The 21,062-nt window shown below is 49.5% G+C and overlaps 1 protein-coding gene and 1 long non-coding RNA gene across 7 annotated transcripts in view; one reads left to right on the top strand and one right to left on the bottom strand.

Annotated features, from left to right (window-relative positions):
- Positions 1–2,155: 2,155 nt before the first annotated feature.
- LIPG (lipase G, endothelial type) lies at positions 2,156–11,117 on the top strand (the record flags this gene model as incomplete). The annotated part of the gene is made up of 10 exons (XM_040541063.1): positions 2,156–2,324; positions 2,507–2,682; positions 3,387–3,566; positions 3,802–3,913; positions 5,040–5,264; positions 5,697–5,939; positions 6,363–6,483; positions 7,022–7,240; positions 7,936–8,028; positions 9,553–11,117. Coding segments are annotated over 10 exons (1,560 nt in total), but the record flags the coding sequence as incomplete, so codon positions are not given.
- A 1,132-nt stretch (positions 11,118–12,249) lies between these two features.
- Positions 12,250–21,062, bottom strand: part of LOC121061541 — a 30,682-nt gene continuing 21,869 nt past the window's right edge. For 4 of the 6 annotated variants that reach the window (XR_005815140.1, XR_005815142.1, XR_005815141.1 and 1 more), the window contains 4 exons: positions 18,507–18,637; positions 18,285–18,381; positions 17,508–17,846; positions 12,250–14,701 (listed from right to left, as the gene is read on the bottom strand). This is a non-coding gene — a long non-coding RNA (uncharacterized LOC121061541). The remainder of the gene's footprint in view (positions 14,702–17,507; positions 17,847–18,284; positions 18,382–18,506; positions 18,638–21,062) is intronic. The other 2 variants (XR_005815143.1, XR_005815144.1) reach the window with 2 other exon arrangements.

Genomic DNA, 21,062 nt, shown 5'->3' with positions numbered 1-21,062 from the left:
GACCTACCGAGGGCTACGAAGCGTTGGTCGTGGCGGGGCTGCGTTTGAAAGGCTTTAGGAGCCGGGGAGAGGCCCTCCTCCAGCCCTCCGCCAGCATCTCAGGAAGGAATTAGGCAGAGGGAGCCAAGAGGGAAGCTCACACCAATCCCGTTACGTTCTAGGGCCTGGGCTGCGGTTTATAAGTGAAAAGAAAAACTGGTTTATAACTTAAAAAAAAAGAGAATGAGGGCAATCCCTCTCTTTTCCCTCCTCCTCGTTCTCCTTGCTCCTTCTTTCGTTGTAGAAAAGGGATGGAAACAGAGAAGCAGCAGGCAGGAAGAACACCGGGTGGGTAAGATGCTCTTGGCTTTCCAGAAGTGGAATTAAAAACTTGCAGACGAGCGATAATCTCTCGCTGAGACCGAACAGCTGACCTAAAACAACCAGCTCAACCTTCGGCTTGAGCAAACGAGCACTCAACAAGAGCATCTGTTGGGGGGATCTCCGGAGCCACCAACCCCAGAATTGCTCTACCTCGCAGATCTTTAATGCCTGAAGAGGTCTTAAGGGAGCTTATTCGCCCCGGTTTAGCTTTTATTACCTCTTACCGTACCCAGAAATTCCATCCGAGAGCCAGGAAATCCTTCCCAGGGAGAGATTAACCGAAAGTAGGAGTTTTTGCTGAAAATTGCAGGTCTTAACGGAGCGTTGCTTTCCAACCCCGGCTGCGAGAGGGGCTCCAGCCCCAGGACGTGATGCCCAAACCCACTTCCCTGGGGAGAAACCGTGCGTCCCCAGCCTCCCAGAGCCCCCACGGCCTCCATTTATCCTTCGGTGTCAGGAGCCGAGGGTTTTCCACGTGAGCCCCGAGGGGAGAGGCTGAGCCCCAACCTGCTGCAGGTGCAGGAGCTATGGGGAAACCCTCCTGGGCCACGGGAGGGCTAACGGAGGCAGTAAAAGGGAGGGAGAAAAGAGCAAAAAGAGGGGAAAAGGAGGAAGAAATGGGGGAAAGGAGGAAAAAAACGGGGGAGAAAGGGGAAAACGGGGGAGAAAGGGGAAAACGGGGGAGAAAGGGGAAAACGGGGGAGAAAGGGGAAAACGGGGGAGAAAGGGGAAAACGGGGGAGAAAGGGGAAAACGGGGGAGAAAGGGGAGAAAAGCAGGAGAAAAAGGGGGAGAAAGGGGGGGGAAAGGGGGAAAGGAGGGAATAGGAAGAGAGAGTGGAAAAGGAGGAAAAAAGAGGGAGAAAGGGAGATAAAATGAGAAAAACGATGAAAAATGGGGGAAAGAAGGAAAAAACGGGGGAAAAGGGAGGGGGAAAAAGGAGGGGAAAATGGGAAATGGAAGGGAAAAGGAGAAAAAAGAGATGGAAAGGGAGGAAAAACGGGGGGAAAGAAAGGGGGGAAAAGGGAAAAAAGAAGGAAAAAGGGGAAAAAAGGGGGGGGAAAAAGGGGAAACGGGAGAGAAAGGGGGGAAAAGGAGAATAAAAGGGGAGAAAATAGAGGAAAAAAGGGGGGAAAGGAGGAAAACAGAAGGAAAATAGGGGGAAAAGAGGAAAAAGGGGGGGGAAAAAGGGGGAAAGGGGGGGGAAAAAGGGGGAAAGGGGGGGAAAAAGGGGGAAAGGGGGGGAAAAGGGGGGAAAGGGGGGGGAAAAAGGGGGAAAGGGGGGGAAAAAGGGGGAAAGGGGGGGAAAAAGGGGGGGGGAAGGAGGAAAAAGACGTGTAGTTCTTATACCAAAACCGGTCCCCGGTCCCCCCAGCAGCCCCCCCCGCCCCACACCACACCGCGTCCCCCTGCGTCCCCTCACCCTACAGAAGGCGCCGTGCGCGGGCCCGGCCCACCCCCCCCCCCCCCGCGTGTCCCATGGGTGCTGTGCCCCCCCCCCCCCCCCCCCAACCACTCCCCAGCTCCGGAGCCCCACGGGGGTCACCCCCCCATAGGGGTCACCCCCCCATAGGGGTCACCCCCCCCATAGGGGTCACCCCCCCCCATAGGGGTCACCCCCTCACAGCTGTCACCCCCCCCACGCGTGTCACCCCCCCCACTCGTGTCACCGAGCCCCCGCCCACCCCGTGACGTCCCCGGGGGGGGGGAGGGGGGCGTGCCCTATAGGGTGGAGGATGAAGGGGAGGGGGGGGGGGGGGGCAAGCGCCGCCCCACGCGCGGCCCCTTAAAAAAGCGGCGTCCGCCGCCCGCCGAGCCCCGGCCTCAACCCCGAGCCCGCCGCCGAGCCCGGCCATGAGCGGCCTCTTCCTCCTCCTCCTCCTCCTCCTCCTCGGCCGCGGCCTCCTGCTGAGCGCCGGCCTCGCCGCGGGGGTTGCGGGGGGGGGGCGGCCCGGGAGGGAGGTGGGTGCGCGGCCCCACGCGTGGACGGGGACGGGTGGGGTGGGGTGGGGAGGGGAGGGGGAGGTGGGGAAGGACCCGTGGGGAGGGGGCTGCCGGCCTCCACCGCCGGCCTCCCCTCCCGCGGACCACCCCCCCCCCCCCGCCTCCATCGCGGTCCCCTTCACCTGTCGCTGCGCTTCCAGGTGTCGCCGAGCTGTCGCCGCCTCTGTCGCCGAGGCCGCGGGTGAGGTTCAGCCTCCGCTCGTCGCCGGCCTCCGAGGACGAAGGCTGCCCGCTGGCCGTCGGGCAGGAGGGGAGCCTGGAGGAGTGCGGCTTCAACGCGACCGCCAAGAGCTTCTTCATCATCCACGGCTGGACGGTGAGCCCCCGGGGGTCGGCGGAGGGCTGTGGGGTGGTGGAGGCCGGCCTCCAGGGAGGACAGGGCCCCGGGGACAGCTGCCACCCCACTGGGTGCTGCTGCCTCCCAGGAGCCCGGTAACGTGGCGCGGGGCATGCTCGAGCACTCCCACTTCTCTAAATTCTCCTGCACCTGTCCCACGTGGCTCCGTGCCGTGCGGGGTGAACACACTCGCGGGCTTTTTCCTATTTTTCCCCTTAAAACGGGGCTAGCCCCATAAAGGTGGCACTCGGCGCACGTGCAGCTCCTTACCCCCAGCCCTGACTTCTCCTACTCCCTCTCCAATAAAGCAGCAGAGGGCAGATGAAGTCTACCGAGCTTTCTTCTTCTACCTTTTCGGGGCCGCTTGAGGACTTTTCGACTCCCGCTTATGCACAGGGCAGTGCCGGGACTGGAAAAGGGTGTTGCAATCCATCAGATTTTCTGGAGTTGTTGAGGAACGAGCGATAAGGTGGCCTCTCCCTCCCGCCGTAAGAGGCAGGGTGGCTAATTACAGCCAGAGTCTGTCAAAACCTGTCCGTCTTCCGCCACTAGCTGCTGAGATGTGCTGGGGTTCACAGAGAAGCGTATATCTGGAGCAGGACGCACGTATCCTGGATGAGGAACTTCCCAGAGCGCATAATCTGGGTCCTGCGATCCAGAAGCTGACCCCAGTCTCTCCCCAGATGAGCGGCATGTTCGAAACGTGGCTGGGCAGCCTGGTGGCGGCCCTGCAGGAGAGGGAGAAGGACGCCAACGTGGTGGTGGTGGACTGGCTTGCGCTCGCCCACCAGCTCTACACGGACGCAGTGAACAACACGCAGGTCGTTGGGAAAAGCATAGCCAGGCTGCTCGACTGGTTACAGGTAACGCGCTTGGGAACGGGCGCTGTTGTAACGCTCCGCGAGCGATTCTTGCACAAGGGAGCTGAGTTTATGCCAGCCCCGATGCTCGCGAGCGGGGAAGGAGCTGGTGTAATCCCGACCCCGAGGCGAAGTGGAGCAACGCCTCGTGGTAGCCTCCCTGCGCGAGGAATCGCTGCGGTGCTTACCTGGGAGATGCTGCTTGGAGCAGCTTGGATTATTTCCCTTTCCCTCGCAGGAGAACCCCCTCTTCAAGCTTGAGAACGTCCACCTGATCGGGTACAGCCTGGGCGCCCACGTCGCTGGCTTCGCTGGTAACCACGTCCACGGGACTATAGGCAGAATTACAGGCAAGTGGCTTTGTAGGCGCTCTTACCTTTCCCGGTGGTATTGAGCTTCCCTGAAGAGGCTCATTTCTTGTGTTCGTGCAACGTTTTGGGCCTGCGTAGTCAAAAATGACAAGCTTCCTACCCGTGGCCACAATGTGGGGCACGGCTCTCTTCACACGTGAAAGCATCTTAATTTTGGACTGCAGGTATCAAGGTGTGGGGGGTGTCACTGAAAACTCCGAGGACCCATTGATCTTGAACACTTCTGAATTTAAACGTGGGTTCAAAACGAGTCCAGCTCAGGCCCTTGCTATCCAAATCCAAAGCCTTTGAGTGTTACCGTTTCTGTAATCATAGCTCAGACTAATGAGGGTGAGCTCTCTAGGGTCCAGTTTGTCCCATGGGATGCTTGGTCGGAAGAAAAGCAACTCCTCATTCTGACAGCATCTTGGACAAAGTGCTTCTTACTCTGGAGAGAAACTGATTTCAGTATGTAACAACTTAGGACGTGGTAGAAGAGAGCTTTAAATGTTTAAATTTGACATTGGCAGTGAGAGCTCCTAAGAGCCTAGTAAAAAATGTCTGTATTGGTAAAGCAGGAAAGGCACCAAACAAATTGGGGAATAGCTCAGGTGCACAACTTAAGGCTGTGAGTGAGGCTCAGAGTTTAACAGACCCAAACCCCTCATGGGATCTCAGATGCAAGAATTACCTGGCTGCTGCTTAAACCCATATTAGTCCCTCCATATGGCCAGGCTGAAAACAAGCTAAATGTAGCCAAGGCAGCTCTGGCCGCCAACAGTCTCTGTGGGGTGCTAGACCTCTTCTGGTCTTCAGTCTTCTGCCACCTCTGAAGTGTTTTGTCGCTGACCTAGCACAGACTGATGGCTCCAGATCGCCTGTTGGAAGCAATCGCTGTAAATGGAGCAGCCCAGACTGTGTCGTCCCGAAACTTCTGTGGGATATCTTCATTTGTTGCTTCAGTGAGCACACGGTGAAGGGTTCCTGGGGAGCAGTATCTGCAACGGGGCAGGGTCTGTCTGTGTAGCACCTGGTTGGGAGGGCTCCTAGCATCAGGTGCTTGTCGATTCCGTGTGAAATAACCCAATTTCTTACCTGGCATCTCGCACGCTGTCTCCAACATCAGGCTTGGATCCAGCCGGCCCTATGTTTGAAGGAGTGGACCCCAGCAAGCGCCTCTCCCCTGACGATGCCAGCTTTGTGGATGTCCTGCATACCTACACGAAGGAAACGCTGGGTGTTAGCATTGGGATCCAGATGCCCGTAGGCCACGTTGACATCTACCCCAACGGGGGAGACTTCCAGCCCGGCTGTGGATTAAGCGATGTCTTAGGAGCAATTGCCTATGGGAGTAAGTTTCTCGTCACTTATTTAACCTCTAGACTGCTCACAAATAGACTTGGGCTGATGCTCGGGGATGATTTGATTTTACAAGAGCAGAGAAAATGATTTTTTTTTTTTTTCCCCCTTCTAAACTGTCTGTACCCTTGGAAACTAGACCTGCTTTTACTTCTGAATAACGCTTACTCACTAACACCTCATCATAACCTATGGCTGTCCTATGCTGCCTGTGGAATCCTCTGTAAAGCTCTAAGTGACCCGTCCTCTTCAAGCATCTAGCACTAACCTCTCGAATTGCTGCTCTTCCGACAAAAAAAAAGTCCAGTTTGGCCTCATTCATCTCCTGCTGGGCTACAAAAAGGTGTTGCTCACTGTGTCTTACCAGCTGCCGGGGTGACAAGTACTTAAACAAAATGTATCCCTTGCCACTCTGCTCCTCTAGCACTTGGCGAAGTTGTTAAATGTGAGCACGAGCGGTCTGTGCACCTGTTTGTGGACTCCCTCGTGAACCAAGATAAACAAAGCTTCGCGTTTCAATGTACTGATTCCAGTCGCTTCAAGAAGGGAATCTGCCTGAGCTGCCGGAAGAACCGCTGCAGCGGCATTGGCTACAATGCCAGGAGAACGCGGAACAAAAGAAACAGCAAGATGTACTTAAAAACAAGAGCTGACATGCCGTTCAAAGGTACACGGTCTCTCTTTGAAAGAACGTGGTCTGATTTCTAGGAGCGGAAGTGTGGGGTGCCCCTTAAATTCAGTAGATTGATTTGGTTTTGCTCTTACCTGGCTGCATTATTGTGCTTCTTCCCCCATGTAAAAATCAATGGGGTTCTGGACATAAGGGCAGTCTGCCTTCTTGTGTGGCTTACGCACAACCTTGCAAGACCACTCCAGGTTTGGGAGCCCTCCCCAGATGTGCTGCTGTCGTGTAAACGCCAGCTTGGTAATCAATAAGAGCTGGAAAAAAATAATCAGTAATTAATCAGTAACGCCTCAGTAAGGAAAGGGTCTAGCTTTTGCCAGCCAACGCTACTTCACAGAGTAATTCTGAGCGGTATTTTCGACTCGCAAAGTTGGTTCAGCGTATGCTCTCCTTGTTTCTCTCCAGTCTACCATTACCAGATGAAAATGCACGTCTTCAGCTACAAAAGCTTGGCAGAGGCTGACCCCACTTTCTCTGTCACCCTTCACGGCACCAATGGAGACTCCGAACCCCTCTCCTTAGAGATGTGAGTAAGCTGACCTAACCAGCAAGGTCACTGGGACTACACAAGGTGGCATTATTCTTTTTCCTCCGCTAACCCCAGCATTGCAGCTGTGCCTAGCAGCCCCACTTCACCGTTCAGGAACTTCTCATCCTGTCACTTAATTGCAACGTATTGCTGAGAAAATAATTTGTGCCCAGTGCTCTACGTTTTGTGGCTCGTTGGTGAAGTACTTTGCTTTCTCCTTCTACCATCTGGGTAGCCTGAAAGCACTTCCATCTCTGGAGGTGGCGTTGACCTCCTTTAGCCTCTCCCGGAAGAGCCAAGGCATGAAATTCACCCTTAAGCTATGGAAAGCTGGCTGAGCCAAATTCGTGATGCGTTGTATCGAACCAGCTACCCAGGCTCACTTTCTGTAGTGCAGTCAGCAGTTAACCAGAGGCAGGTGAATGTGGAGCACTTGATAAGCTGCAGAGGCTCTGTTTAACCTCTTGCATGGGATGAATAAGCATCTGGCATGCTTCCATAAAGGAGAAATGTTGACTCTCTGCTTGTCTTTCAGGCTCGATCAAATTGGCCTAAATGCTACTAACACCTTCCTGGTCTATACTGAAGAGGACATGGGGGAGCTTTTAAAAATCAAGCTCACCTGGGAGGGCACATCCCAGTCCTGGTACGATCTGTGGAAAGAGCTGAAGAGTTACTGGTATCGGCCTGCCAAGGCTTCCCAGGAGCTGCACATCAGGCGGATACGCGTGAAATCGGGGGAAACGCAACAGAGGCAAGAGCAAACGTGCAATCTAACACAACTCAATCAAAAGGAGCAATTTTCAGAATCTAGCAAAAAAAAAAAGTGGGTTTTTTTTGAACTTAGCTGATAGTCTGAACATCTCATCTTCCTTGTTACCAGCTCATGCACCTTAATGGTACAGGAGAGTGGGTTGCTTGCCAGCATGAGGCCACAAACTAGACTTTGAGTAAGACAAGTCACTGCAGATCAGCTCTGAGATGTTCTTTTCCTTTATTTAGATCCTGTAACAGTCTCCCCTGCCTTTGGGGACTGAGTTAGCCTACTTCAAGATGGTTTAGATAATACCTGAAGGATTAAAATGCGGTGCCAAAAAAACAAATAGCTGAAACCTAGGCATGGCAACTTAGTACATGCGTAACGTGACAATTTGGCACAACAGGCTAAATCTAAAACTGCAGCTGATTACATGGTAGCATCAACTTCTTAAGCACTACAATCTATGAAATGTAAGGGCAGTAAAAGCAAAGATCCACAAATGGAATACGGAAGTAGGGAAGGAAGCATTGCGTCCTCCATTTGAGGAGGTACTGACGTATCAAGATGCTCCAGAGAGATGTCAAACCAAACAACTTGCCCTAGAATTACCTGCAATCCATATTGCATCTTGTTTTTTTGACCATGGAGACAATAGGTACCTTCTCTTGACTTCTCATTCTTCCTCCTAGGTTTGCTTTCTGTGTAGAGGACTCCCAGCTGACCAGCATATCTCCTGGTAAAGAGCTCTGGTTTGTCAAGTGCGCAGATGATTGGAAAAAAAGGTAGGGAAAACCAGCTAGGAGAAATCCTGTCTGATGCGTGTGGCTATGCTGGGATGAGTGGAACCAGTATTTCTCATTTAGACTCTTGGAACCTGTTTTTCTTTCAAAAAAAATGAAATCCCAGCCTAAGATTCCCAGGTGTTAGACTTTCATGTGTGCCTCAACAATCACAAGCCAGCTGATATTATCGTCACTTTTACTCATTTACCTCATTTTTAGCATCTACCAAGATCCTTGCAGTAGTGGAGAGCTAATTAGAGGCACCTATTAAATGCTACTACCCTGTAAAATAAATGCTACTGTCCTGTAAAAGAGAGGAGAGGAAAGCTAGGGGTGGAGGGGATTGTCCTAAACATTACCTCAGCCTGACAGAAGACCTCGAGCTGCAAAGAAACCTCTTGCTTCAGTTTGGGCTCCACACATGAGCAACGCACAGCTGAGGACTTGTCATGGGGTTACAGTACTGGCTCCTGCTGCTTCATCTCCAGCTCTGCTAATCTGTTCTGGTTCAGGAGCGTGCCAGCTCGCCCGTCACCACAGCATACCAGTCCCGCTTAACCTCTGCGGGGCTTTCCAGGCACCCAGGATCAGTCCTCAGAGCACGCCTTCCAGTAAGCCCGCCTCGGCAGTGACAGCTCGATTGCTTCAGAGTGCCTCAAGTCATGTTTTTGAATGAATTCACCTTCACTTGACTAAACGATGGTCTCCCTTCAGACGAAGCCCAGCCTCTCGGCCTCTATTAAATTTCAGTTTTTGAACGTAGAGCTTTGCCCCTTCTAATCTGGAGACAAAGTGCTTGTTAGGGCTAGCGAATCCCTGTGGAAGCAAGCGCTTTGCACAACCTTCTTGGGCAGCAGAGGTCAGCTGAGAAACACGAGCTGGCACCGTTTCAGGTTTGGCAAAAGCTAGCAGGCTGTACGTACAGTAGCAAACAATTCTGTGAATGAAAACCCTGTGTGAGAACTTGTTGCTCTGCCACAAGCCTGGAAAGATCTAAGCGAATACTCCTGCAGGTACAATAAAAGGCTGGCTTGATATGCTTCTCGGTAACCCCCATAAAAGAGAATTGCTGGCAGATGTGCTCTTCCTGCTTGCTCGAGGAGTTTTGCATGGGGCAGAGGGGCAGATCTGAGCTCCAAAGCACTGTGGTTTCCAGGAAGTTATCTTGAAATCATGAGCAATTACTTGCTCTTCAACTGTCCGTTCCTGCCAAGTCGATGGGAGTCTGTAATTCCCTACATGGAGATTCAGCCTGTAAACATCTGTCCACCCCAAGTGGCTCTGAACAGGCAGTCTGGAGTCCAGACCTGTAAATTTTGTTTGCAACCTTCTTGTGTGCATAATATCTGCTTCAGATTCCCACCGAATAGCTACCGGGCAGAGGGGTTTATTGATTTTTTGACAAAAATCAAATACCAACCTTCCGTTTAAACCTGTTCTCGATGTCCCAGAATTTCTCAGGAATTCTTTGCTATTTTTCTTAGCCTCTGCATTTAATTTTTTTCCTCTTTCTGCTTTTCCCAGACCTGTCTCAAACTTGCTCTGAAGACTTTCCTGAAGACTTAAAACGGAGCGCCCTAGATGCACGAGGACCACGAAAGTGGAAAGGTGCTCTGGCAAAAACCTGGCTTGGTAGCACTTAAAGCAAATAGCTTTTCAAGACAAAACCTCTTGAATCGGATGCAAGAAACTGAGGAGAAATTGAGGGACTGTGGTCCTACACCTAGAATAACTAGAACTACAACCTCCCTTCCCTGGGGAGCCTGGCTTATGCATTTAGCCTTACTTTGACCTGTTAGACGCTGCGTTTCCTGCCTGCTCCCACTAACCAGAGCTACAGCTGAGATCTTTGGAGAGCTAGACCTCAGCAATGATCTTCTGGCCTGCCTGCCAGGGGAGCTGAGAAGATAACCGTGCTAACTGCTCATCAGGCTGCTGGTAACAGAGCTGCCAAGAACAAATTAGTGTCTAGCGTAGGCGTTGCTGCAAATCCTGTAGCGCTGGGGGGAAGATGAGACCAGCGCACACCAAGCGCGTGGAGCTCTTTAGGGGAGGGGTGGGAATAAGCACAACGCCACTTCGCCTTGTCCCGTGACTTCACCTTGTCCCGTGCCTTGAAAATCCGTTCCGTGTCTGGCTGATGGCGAGACCTGTACCTGTCACCTCATATGAAGGCAGCGCTCCGTCCTCTCCCTGTAGCCAGGGCTAAACGTGAGGAAGATGGCAGCTGATGGTGCTGGTAGCCGCTCCCCAGCAAGGCTTTGAGGTCCCGCGTGTTAATCTCTTCGCAAGAGGCAAACGGCAGCTGCCCTTCTACCGACTGTAGCAGAGGAGGAAGGTAACAAACTGTACCCTTTCAGGAGAGCTCTGCACCACTCCTCGTAACTACTGAGACCGCTTTCGCCCCTGCTCCATTGCTGCTGTAGTTCCAGTGTGTAATTAAGACCTCATTTCATAATTAAGACCTGATTTTTTTTTTTATGCGAAGCACTTAACTGAGCCAAACAGACAACAGCCTGCCTTCATTGCCACGACGCCCCGGTTGGATTCCCAGGTGCCAGATGAGCTGGGCTTTGCTCTGAGTTGGACAGACCGCGGCCGTCCTGTTTGCTACAGCAGAGTGGACCTCGTCAGAGGTGAACTATTTATTTATTATTTTTAATTTTCGGAAGGAGACTGGGCGTAACAACTCTCGAACGATCGGCGTGCAGAAAGGCAGTCGTAAAAGGGTGTTGCCACATGGTGCACTGAGTTCTGAAGACCGAGCAAGCCCTTTGAGGCCCGCAGTTCTCAGAGTTTTTTGTGGAGCTTCAATCCAACCAAAGCAAGCACATTTGGAGGTCTTTCTTTTTCCATGGTTTTATGCAAAGGCTTCAATAATTGAAGCCTTTGGTAAGTAGCTGAGGCTTGTCACCATGCCATCCTTCGAGTGGTTTCAAAGCCCTGTTTGTATATTGTGGTTTTTGTACGACTTAAAAACGTTATTTATTTCTCGTACTGTACATATGTAAAGTTTTAAAGATTTTTGGTTTTGAGTAACACTTTTTATAAGCCTTAAGACAAAAAAAATAAAGAGCTTTGTAAAAATGGTGGAAGTCTCGCTATTAATCGATCCCAGGCTTTTCTCAACAACAGGCTATGGCTGCATTTTCTGTCTCCTGCCTCCAGCAAGTCACTGAGGCCAGCAGGCAGGAGGGGAAGGCAGAGCAGCAGCCAGGTGGATGCAGTCTACGGCTGCCCTTGTAAAATCATTGCCTGACTTCACTGGTTAGCCTATTGATGAGCACACTGAAGAAAACTGATCACAACCTCGATTTTCCCAGCTTTGCTCCCACCGGCAGCAGCCACCCCATCGTGCGTAAGGAAACCTCTCAGTGTGCTCAGCCTAACCCTAACACAAGCCAGCGGCGCAAATCCAGCAGCAGCAGGACTTTGCAGACAAAGTAAATAGCCCCAAGCTGGGGGAGATTTACATGAAATTACTTGGTTAACCTTTTCCTAGGAAAAGTAAAGCAAGGGCTGCAAGGAAAAACTGCAGCTTCCTAGATTTGGGAGAGCAGAGGGAATGGAGTACCCGGTTGATGGGCTCCAAAAACATTCTGCACCCCAGATAGGGAGCTTTTCCTAATGGGTTTGTGTGCAAAAGGAGTTGGAGCTACCAGGACCAGATGTGATTCAAATGCACAGCAGTTTGCTTTGCTGTGAGATCCCTTCCTGCAGCAGGCACTGCCATCCCAGCGCTCCTGCGAGTGATGCTCTCCCAGCTGGGTCAGAGAAGCACGGGGCCTGGACAAGTTTCCCCAGCTGCAAGTTTCATTGTGCACTAACTAAATAAAAAAAATAACGAAAAAAGCAAAGAGAAGGTCCATATTTCCAAACGCTCTAATAAATTTGGGGTGGGCCCAGCGGGCAGACCCCATATGCCAGGCAGGGCTGAAGCTGGGGGCTGAGCCCAGCACAGGGCTGGGGGCTATGCTCGACATAGCTCCCCCTCCCCCCATTTTTCTTTTTGGGATTGCTTTGTCACAGCCCCTCCATTCAGCCCCGCCAGCCGGGTTCCCCTGAAGGTCAGCCTGCGTCTCCGGAGGAACAACGCGCCCCGCACTGGGAATGCTTTACAACCTTCCCCGTCCCACCGCACCGCCCCAGCTCCAGGGAGCAGCCACCTTCGGGCACTATTCCCCCAGAAACACCCGAGCGTCTTTGCTTTTTAAGGTGAGTTGAAGGGAAAGCCTGCCTGCAGGTTGCTTCTCCACCATTTCCCTGCGTAACAGGGCTCAGGAGGTGCCGGCTGCCTCCCGCAGGCAGTTCCCGAGCTACAAGAGTTGGGATAGAATAAATTCAATGCAACAGCTGTGCTGGGGAAGAGAAAGACCTGCCAGCCCTTTCAGGAACAAGAACAGCACATTCTTTGCTGGCTTCCTTTCCTGAGATAACCAGGCAGCGCCACACCACCAGGTAAAGCTTCCCCGGGGCAACCTCTCCAAAAGACGACCGCGACCAGCCAAGAAACCCAAGACCCCGCTCCTCCGACAGCGATAACGAGTTGTAATTTTATGCCTGCTCGGATGCTGACATTCCAACATAAATTATACAGCTCATTGACTTCCCGGCCGAAGTGCAAGCATTCAGAGTCTCTTCCTTCTGATCTGACTTGTAATAAGACTGAAAAACAAGGAAAAGGGACCAATAAAGTAAGGATTTTCGGGCCATGCTGTTTCACTTCTCCTAGTCAGCTGTCCTAATTATTGCAAACAGGCAAAGCAGTTCAGACAAAGTAACGACACAAGACTTGGATGAAACCTTCAGGCAAATCTGGTTGATTCTTTGCTTCTTTCCAGATGTCTTCCCCTATCCTGTTTTTGGTTGAAAGCAGATGTTTCCTACCAAACTACCAAGAGAAAGACCACTTCGGCTTAGCTGGAGCTACACTGAAACAATCCTCCTCCTGTGCCATAAAATCTGCAGATGTTAATGGGAAGAAGATCCCCCCTCCGCAGATCTTTGTGAAATAGCCAGAGCTGTCGGTTCTTTGAACAACCCATTAAGAAACCCCCATGGAAGGGCGGATTGTGCATTATTCACCCAGCACAAGGGAGGGAATTTCCAGCCATGGATCTCAAAAACATCAGTTGGGTAATAATGCTTCAAATTTCCCTCTAAATTTCAGAGCCATCGATCTGGCTGGCTTACAGATGAGTAAGGTTATTCAGAAAACTTGGTTTTTCCTTAAATAGAGTTTATCAGCGTTGACTTTATTGTCGAGGAACGTGAATCCATATCAGAAAAGTCCCAAAGGAACTAACCTGCATCACTAAGCCTAACGTCAAGCAGTTTTTATGCACAGAAAAATACTTGAAGGGGTAGATTTTTTGCTTACTGAAGCTTTCTTCTGCTCATTCAGCCTGGTCTAATCGGGTCTACAACCCCGATCCCATATAAAATGCCAGGAAGTAAAAGGAACTGAAAATGAAAAGGTAGAGAAGGACTCTGATGGCTGTTATGGCATAACACCTTTCCTCAGACAAGAAGCGGTGCATTTACATGTTGTACACGCTCGCGTTAATGATTTCAGCGAGTAAAGCCAAAGCTGGAAAAGCAGGGGCACGTTAGCTGTCCTGTAATGTCTGCAAAGCTTCCTCCTCGCTGAGCACGCGGTCACGGCCAATTCCTCATCTCAAGAAGCCCGACGAGCCTCTTTTGCTCAAGTTCACCCACCCGGGCACTGCTCGATGGGACACGCACGAGTCCCAGGGCTGGGCTGGGCGGGCCCAGCTGGGGTCTCTTTGAAACCCGCAGGAGTTTTTCCTTGGGCTTCAGCGGGGTTTTGGTGGTTTTAACCCACGGAGAGATGCTGGTCCAGGCAGGGAACAGAAGCTGATCTGGTACCGAGATGCCTGCATGAAGAACACGCCCCGTACACTGCAAGACTGCTTCCAAAAGGTGTAAGTTTAGAAAAATTAAACTTCATATATATTTTTTTCCTGTTTCTTCTTCCCGTCATCCTCAGCAACTGGCCTAAATTCCTGTCTGAGGTCCAAGCCACACAGTGCCTCCAAGCCAGCTCCAGTAACAACATCAAAGCGCTGACCTACCCTGATTTTGCATCCTGTCCAACAGCTACTTACCAGGACGCGATGAACTTTATATCCCGTGCATCTTCTCAAAACGGAGCTAAAAGAAGGTTTTTCAATTTCATCCAGGGCACTCAGTTAACTTCTGCTGCTCTTGTGGGATTTTAGTGCTCCTCAGAGTTGTTTCCTCTTCCCCACTGGAAGACCATGAGAAATGACCGGGGAAGACTTGCCAACTACGTGGGAGAAGCAATGAGCCTGATGGTCTAAGTGGAATGCTGTCAAATGAGCAAGGAAGAAAATGGAAATATACGTACCTATTTGCTTCTACTCCCATTACAAGTTACTAAGCTTGCACGTGGGGGGAAATCAAATATGTTTGTGATATTTAAATAGACAGTATCTCCTTAAGATAATGATTTCCAATACTGGAAATAAATGGGACAGGAGAAAGAACCCAGAAATTTTTTTTCCCACTCTTCCACTTATACCAAAATAGTGCGCTTCACAAATATTTTAATGAAGATTACGTTAACTCACATCTCATCCTGTACAGACAACTGGGGACAAAGCCAAGCTCTGCTGTTCATCGTTAGTTTCTAAAAAAGCATAAAAAGACAACCATTTTAGTTAATTCTGCATAATTAAACTCCTCTTATCTGGAGAGGCAACTCACATCTGTGTTCCTGCAGCTGCTCCTCCTGCTGCCAGGCATCTGGGGGAGGAGAGGGTTCAGGTCCCCTCTGGACGAGCCTCAGTTTTGCTGATCCCACTGCTCCTCCCCACTACTTCCCTGGGGGCACTCAGCTCTGTGGGGCACACGCAGGTCCTCACCGCCTCCCCAAACCCACCTGATTTCCCACTAAATCCCACCCACAACTTCTGCCTCCCCCCAGTAGGTCCATACTGGTTTCCTCGCTGCTTTTTGTGCCAAGCTTTAAAGCAGCAGCCCCTTACACCTATATGGGGAGAAATAGCGAGTCTGTGCTCAGCCAACAACCTGAACCCCTCCTCATCTTCTTCCCACGTGCTCACGTTCCTAAACACAACTCCTGGAAGATCCGAGTCCTCTCGCCCTCCTTAGCAGAGGAACTGCCAGGTGTAAAGAGCCCTCAGGCCTTGAAGCACCTGAGGATGAGTTGTTCCCAGCCCAGAGCAGACTCGTAAAGTCATTTAGGTTGCAAAAGTCCCTCAACTTCATCACGTCCAACCATCCAAAAAAAAAAAAAATCCTATACATGGCCCCAGTAACACCTGGGACAAGCTGGTTGATGACACTGCTTTAGGACAACGTGTACACAGGCTCCCGTGTCCCTACATCTCCAGAGCCACCCACCAAAGCAGCCAAGGTCAGGGAAGTGTTTTTATGAGGTTTGTCCTTATTTATAAGGTTTGTTGTTAAACAGCGCCTGAGTACAGCTTGCTCTGGGGTCAGGCCACCCTCCCCTCCCTGCTGTAACCCTATGGGTGCTGGTGTGGCTGGAGGACACTGAATCCTGCTGAATATCAACTCCCTCCTTGCTGAGGATGCCGTAGGAGCCAAGCAAAGGCCCTTATGGACTCCATCCCCAATATCTTATACGTGCTTCACATGCTCCTGAGCTGCCATCAGCAGGTGACCGTATCCTTACCTGAAATTAAGGTAAATTCGGGAATTTGAAGCCAAGGCCTGGGTCCTTCCTCAGCCACAATTAAGGGGATTGAGAGTGGTTGTACGACAGCAGAGCCGTGCTCTCTGCTCACTCCAGCCATTCAGTTTTTCAACCAGGATAAAGCAACCTGCAGCTCCTGCTTTGCACCAGCTCCAAACCTGCACGGGAGAATTTAAAGATCTGCTCAGCGTCAGGGGTGAACAGGGGCTGATTTACACCTTGAGATACGGGCACACGAGCAAGCTTGCTCGTTTGTAAACCGAGGATGATTTATCCCTCTTGATTCAGTATCTTTCAGGAGGCACGGTATGTCAGCTCCATTCAGCCGCCCTTTTATTTATTATTTTATTCCCGCATAATCTGCGTCCTGAACAAAGATGCACATTGTTCTAGTCCCTGGCTGACAAACAGAAACTGTTCTTCAAATTCCTGCTGCCTTGTTTTCCTCCCGTTTTGCTGAATCAGCTTTTGACTTTCATGAAAAAGCTTTATTAAAAAAAAAAAAATAAGTGAAATCTGCTTTTCTAATTCCACCTCCCTAAGCAGCTTCAGCAGCGTTTTGTTGCTCCAACAAGCCAGGATGCTCTTTGTGCCAGGTTGCCCAGACTGCTCTGCCCCTAACATCCCATCCCAAAGCTCCGAGAAACAAAGCAAAGGATGCAGACTGGGCTTGGGCGCATATTAATACAGCTTTTCCATCCTGCTTTTTTTGGGGAAAAAAAAAAAGAATTTTTAAAATCTGCAGCCTGCTGTGCCCCATCTTAGGAGCTGTTTGGTTGAATTGTGCTCGGAACGGGTCCTCCACCCCACAGCAGAAAGGTTTGTGGGAGGTCACAGAAGTCAAGGAAAAGCTCACAGTGCCTGTTAGACTGCAGATGGCCTCCCTGGTCGTTGCAATTAGGGCTGACCTATTGCAAAATGCACGCCGAGCATCTCCCTCCTGGTTTCTGGACTCCTGGTGACTGTCCAGAGCCCCTGGAGTTTACGCTGAAGCAATCGCAGATAGAATATTTTGACTGGCTGGCTGACCACAAGAAGGGTCTCTGGTTGTAACAGCAGAAGCAGATCCAAGGTTGGTCATCAACAGTGATACTTGCGGACAACCTTGAGGTCACAGTCTAGCCCAGACATACCAAATATACTCCAAACCCCTCAGCAAGCTGCCGAAACCAGACTCTGAGGTCGCTTGTCTCTGTTCCTACAGGATGCTTGAAACCTACCCAATTATTCAGGCCTTGACCCCACAAATTCCTCCACTCCCATAACCTCATTTTCACTGCACCTACAGGCCCCAACTACAGGTGAAACTGCTTCAGGTTTGGACATCAGCTGCTTATTGAAGCTTAGGAGGTGGGAAACGATCAATGTCACCAGCAACCCAGCCTGGCTGAAGGTGATTTTCAAGGGTAAAATCTGCTTAAAGACAAACATTTATGCTGGCTGCATCTCGAGCTTGTGGTTTCCCTCTTTGATTTGTATTGCAGATGCACAGCAAACACAAGACAGCGTTGCAGAGCCACGTGAAGGTTACCAAGGGACATCTTAGGACATGCCAAGTGTGCCCCCAGTTATCCATGTGGCAATCCCATACGCAGCTGTGTGCAAGCACAGGTTAGAATAAACAGAAAGACCCAGCCCGTCTGAGTCCCACACACGATGTCAAAGACCAACATTGACCAAAGGAGAAAAGAAAAGCCAAGCTTATTCAGCAGCTACAGCCTTTTCCACTGTAGGATGTTATCGGAGCTCCTACCTGCAGGAGAAACAGTTCCTGATGTTGGGAATTGATGTCTCAATTCCCTGCCTCTGGGTAGAGTCTTGTCCCCAGCATCTTATTTGCACCATCAAGAGAACACACCAGAAGGACAGCATTTCTGTGGAGGTCCCTCATTAATCCTATAGAGCTCCAGGGCAACCTCCCATCAGTTACAGAAGTAAAGCCAACTCCACTCATCCACGACCAGACCTCTCAGGTAACAGCTGAGGGACACATTCCCCAAGCGCCTTCAGTCTGGGAGCGTTCAGGTCAGGGCACACCAAACCAAAGGATCCATTTGCTGTCAGATCGCAAGCCAAAGTGGTGCCAGACTGACTAAAACACAAAAAAGACACAAAAGGGCCTGAAAGAAGAGCTTTGTGCAGAAAGACCACTGATAAAACACTTTTCTCTGTGACAACACATCTAGTTTTGTCTGTATTGGCTTTTTATGGTCCAGTTTAGGGTCTTAAGATTACACATCTGAATTATTATATTTTTTTTATGGCTGTACTTTTAAGGTGTTCAGATGCCAAGAGAACAGTTTTGCAGGTGGGAGAAGAGCTGGCTTTCCAGAAGTGCTGTCTTCAAGAGATAAACCCAGTAACTGGAGGATGGGACCCGTCTCTTGATGAAGGGCCTTGGCTGACCCTGTTTTACACTCATCTGCTGCTCTCATGTCCCTTATTCTTCGATCATCCAGAAAACAGACCTAAGATGGTAATGCTCCCTGCATAGAAGCCCTTTCCTAAGGCAGAGGAGACCATGCCGTACCTAAATCTGAGGTCCCAGACCAGTTCTCCAGCATGTTTGCAAGCACACTCCCACCAGGACTCGGCATTTTATTGACTTTGTGGTTGATGTTTTCACTCTTGAAGAGAAAAGAAACACAGGTTTTGCACAGGAGTTTCTACATACACATGAATTTTAGTCTATGAGCACCAATTTCTAGATCTGTAGGTAAAAATAAAACACTCTTCTCAAGTCTACGCTCACCTGCTGCACAGGGTCCGGGCTTCTTGTCAATCCTCCCCGACCTCCTCTTCCTCACACCTTCAAGCAAAGCTGGCCCAAGCATACTGAGAGGACACTGGATCAGACCTCAAACTGCTGTAAGCCCTAGGTGCCTTTGGTGTGAAAATTGGCAAGTTCAGGTTATTAAAAAGGTGCTTTGAGTGCCAAGAGCCTCACGAGGCAGGGAAGGCCTCCCACCACGAAGGGGTTCTGCTCCCAGCGGGGGATCTCTGTCTACGTGACAGAATATAAACCCAGGGGAGCTTCCCAAACAGCTAACAATTATTTCAAGAGACACCTGTTATTGCTTTTTGCCCCTTTTTTGGTTATATGGAGGTTGGTCTTCACTAAAACTCGTCTTAATATATTGTAATGCATTTATTTTGACACAAAACTATTGACTTTTTCACCCTCCTTCTTTTTGCCCCCCTCACTTAAGGTGCACTTGGGATTTATCCGACCCATACAAAGTGTGCGTTTAGACCACCAACATGCTGGGTAACTCCTGGCAGGAGCAAGGAGCCAGCTTCCAGAAGAGCGAGGGTTTCCCTTTGCACAGCAAAAGTCGCAAATGCCGACCTGCCCATGATGTGTGACCATGAGAAATATCAAGGAGGCTTCCCAGAGCCCTTAGACCTCACTGGTAGGTATGGAAATCAGGCTGGAAGAATAAAAAGAAACACTTTGGGATTAGTTTTGGAGCATATGGCTGCATGGGCTTTGTATTTTCAGCCACTGGCATGTTAAGAAGGGGGAGAGGCACTGGTAGGAGATGGAAAAGTTCTGTTGGACATGAGGAAGGAGAGAAACTTCATTATAATTGCTTGATCACTCAAAGCAAAGCAGCCCAGTGTACCAAGCCCATCACAGATTTCCTCTCAGAAGTACTATCAAATATAAATCAAAAACAATTACACGCTATGCAAAATCGGAAAACCTGAGAAGGACCTGCTGTAGATTTCAAGAGAAGAGCAATTATTATTAATAAATAGATCCAACTCCCAGCATGGTCAGTGACAGAAAATAGGACCTCGTTTAGTAGTACTCAAAATATCTTCCTAAAAAAAAAAAAAAAAGAAAGTTTTTCAAAGCACTCCATTTATACCTAGTAAATACAAAGGATGTGCATTAACATGCCTAAGTGAGCGATTTTTGCTCATGGGCTGTTGCAATAAAACCCGAGGTATCTTTTACATGAAGCCAAATGGAAGAGGTTACTTCAGCAGAACTAATATATATATATATTTTTAACCCAATGCCTCAAGGCCACAGTAGCATTTTGGGACTTGTTTCTGAAAAAAAGTTCCTGTTATTATGTACTGAAGACACAATATTCCCACTTACATGCCCTTAAAGCCGCTTATCCGGTGAACGCAGAAATACAGCTTCACAGGTATGAAAGGCAACATTTCCCAATCAGAGCTGATTTTTTCCTTGCTAAATAACTTATTGTTTGTTTGCTTTGAAAAATATGATAAGATAAAGGTTTATATTTTCTTTCTCTGCATTTAAAGAGAAGAACTGTTTGCTCTCTGTGGTCAAGCTTTTCCTTGCGTGATGATAAACCCACCTGATCCCGACTGGATCACGGGCAATACAGTTGCATCCGCTTCAGACCCACAGCTCAAGAACGCATATATCAGGAAAGTATTCACACTGATTGACCCCCATAAAGAAATAAAGTGTATCATTTCCTGTGGTTAGCTGTGCCAAGAGTTAAACACCTGATGACTTTCCTTTTACTCTATGCAACTCAGCCACCAGTGGTAAATGTGTGTCCCTTTTTCCTAGGTTAAAATAGTATTTACTAATTAGGACTTTCTCCTGTGAAAGTAGTCATTTACACAGTGAAGTCACCACGTAATCATCTTGCCGATTCAATAAGTAGACAAGCTCTTCAAACACAGCAGACTTAAACTTTTCCCCAACCCTTTTCCATTGTCTCAGCCCAACTCGACTTTTGTTTACTCTCATGCACCTTGCTTAAATTGTCAACATCCCGTAGTATTATATCAGGTTTGTGGAGCTGAAACATTGGTCTGGCTATCACTATAATTTTTTTACTATATTTTTACAACAGTAAAAATGATTATCCCTGGTAACTCCTCCAGAGTTTCTACATTGAGTTCTTTATCTTGTTTTCTTTAAAAAAAAAAAAAAAAAAAAAAAAACACACACCAACCATCCAACCAACCACAACAACAAAAAGAAAACCACCACAGTCTACTCTTCAGCTCTTCAGCTCTTCTGACATCAAAAGTTTAGATCTGACTTAAATACCTGAGATGAGGATGCAATACCTGGTCTTTTGGAGTTTATCCTAGGTTCCTCCAAATCACCCCAATCACAGCCCACTTAATCTTTTTTATGGACATGGGGAACAGTACTGAAATCTTTATCAGTTTTCACAGAGTACAAAGAAGCCTTCCCAATGTCAAAGCATCTTACATCGATATATTGCCTTTATCAACCGAAGCCATAATTTCCCCGGGTAGTGAAATAGGACTGTTTTGACAAAAATCTGCCACTTGGCAGTGG

This window comes from Cygnus olor, chromosome Z, assembly GCF_009769625.2.
Source record: "Cygnus olor isolate bCygOlo1 chromosome Z, bCygOlo1.pri.v2, whole genome shotgun sequence".
NCBI lineage: Eukaryota > Metazoa > Chordata > Aves > Anseriformes > Anatidae > Cygnus > Cygnus olor.
This window is presented reverse-complemented; position numbering and strand designations above follow the sequence as displayed.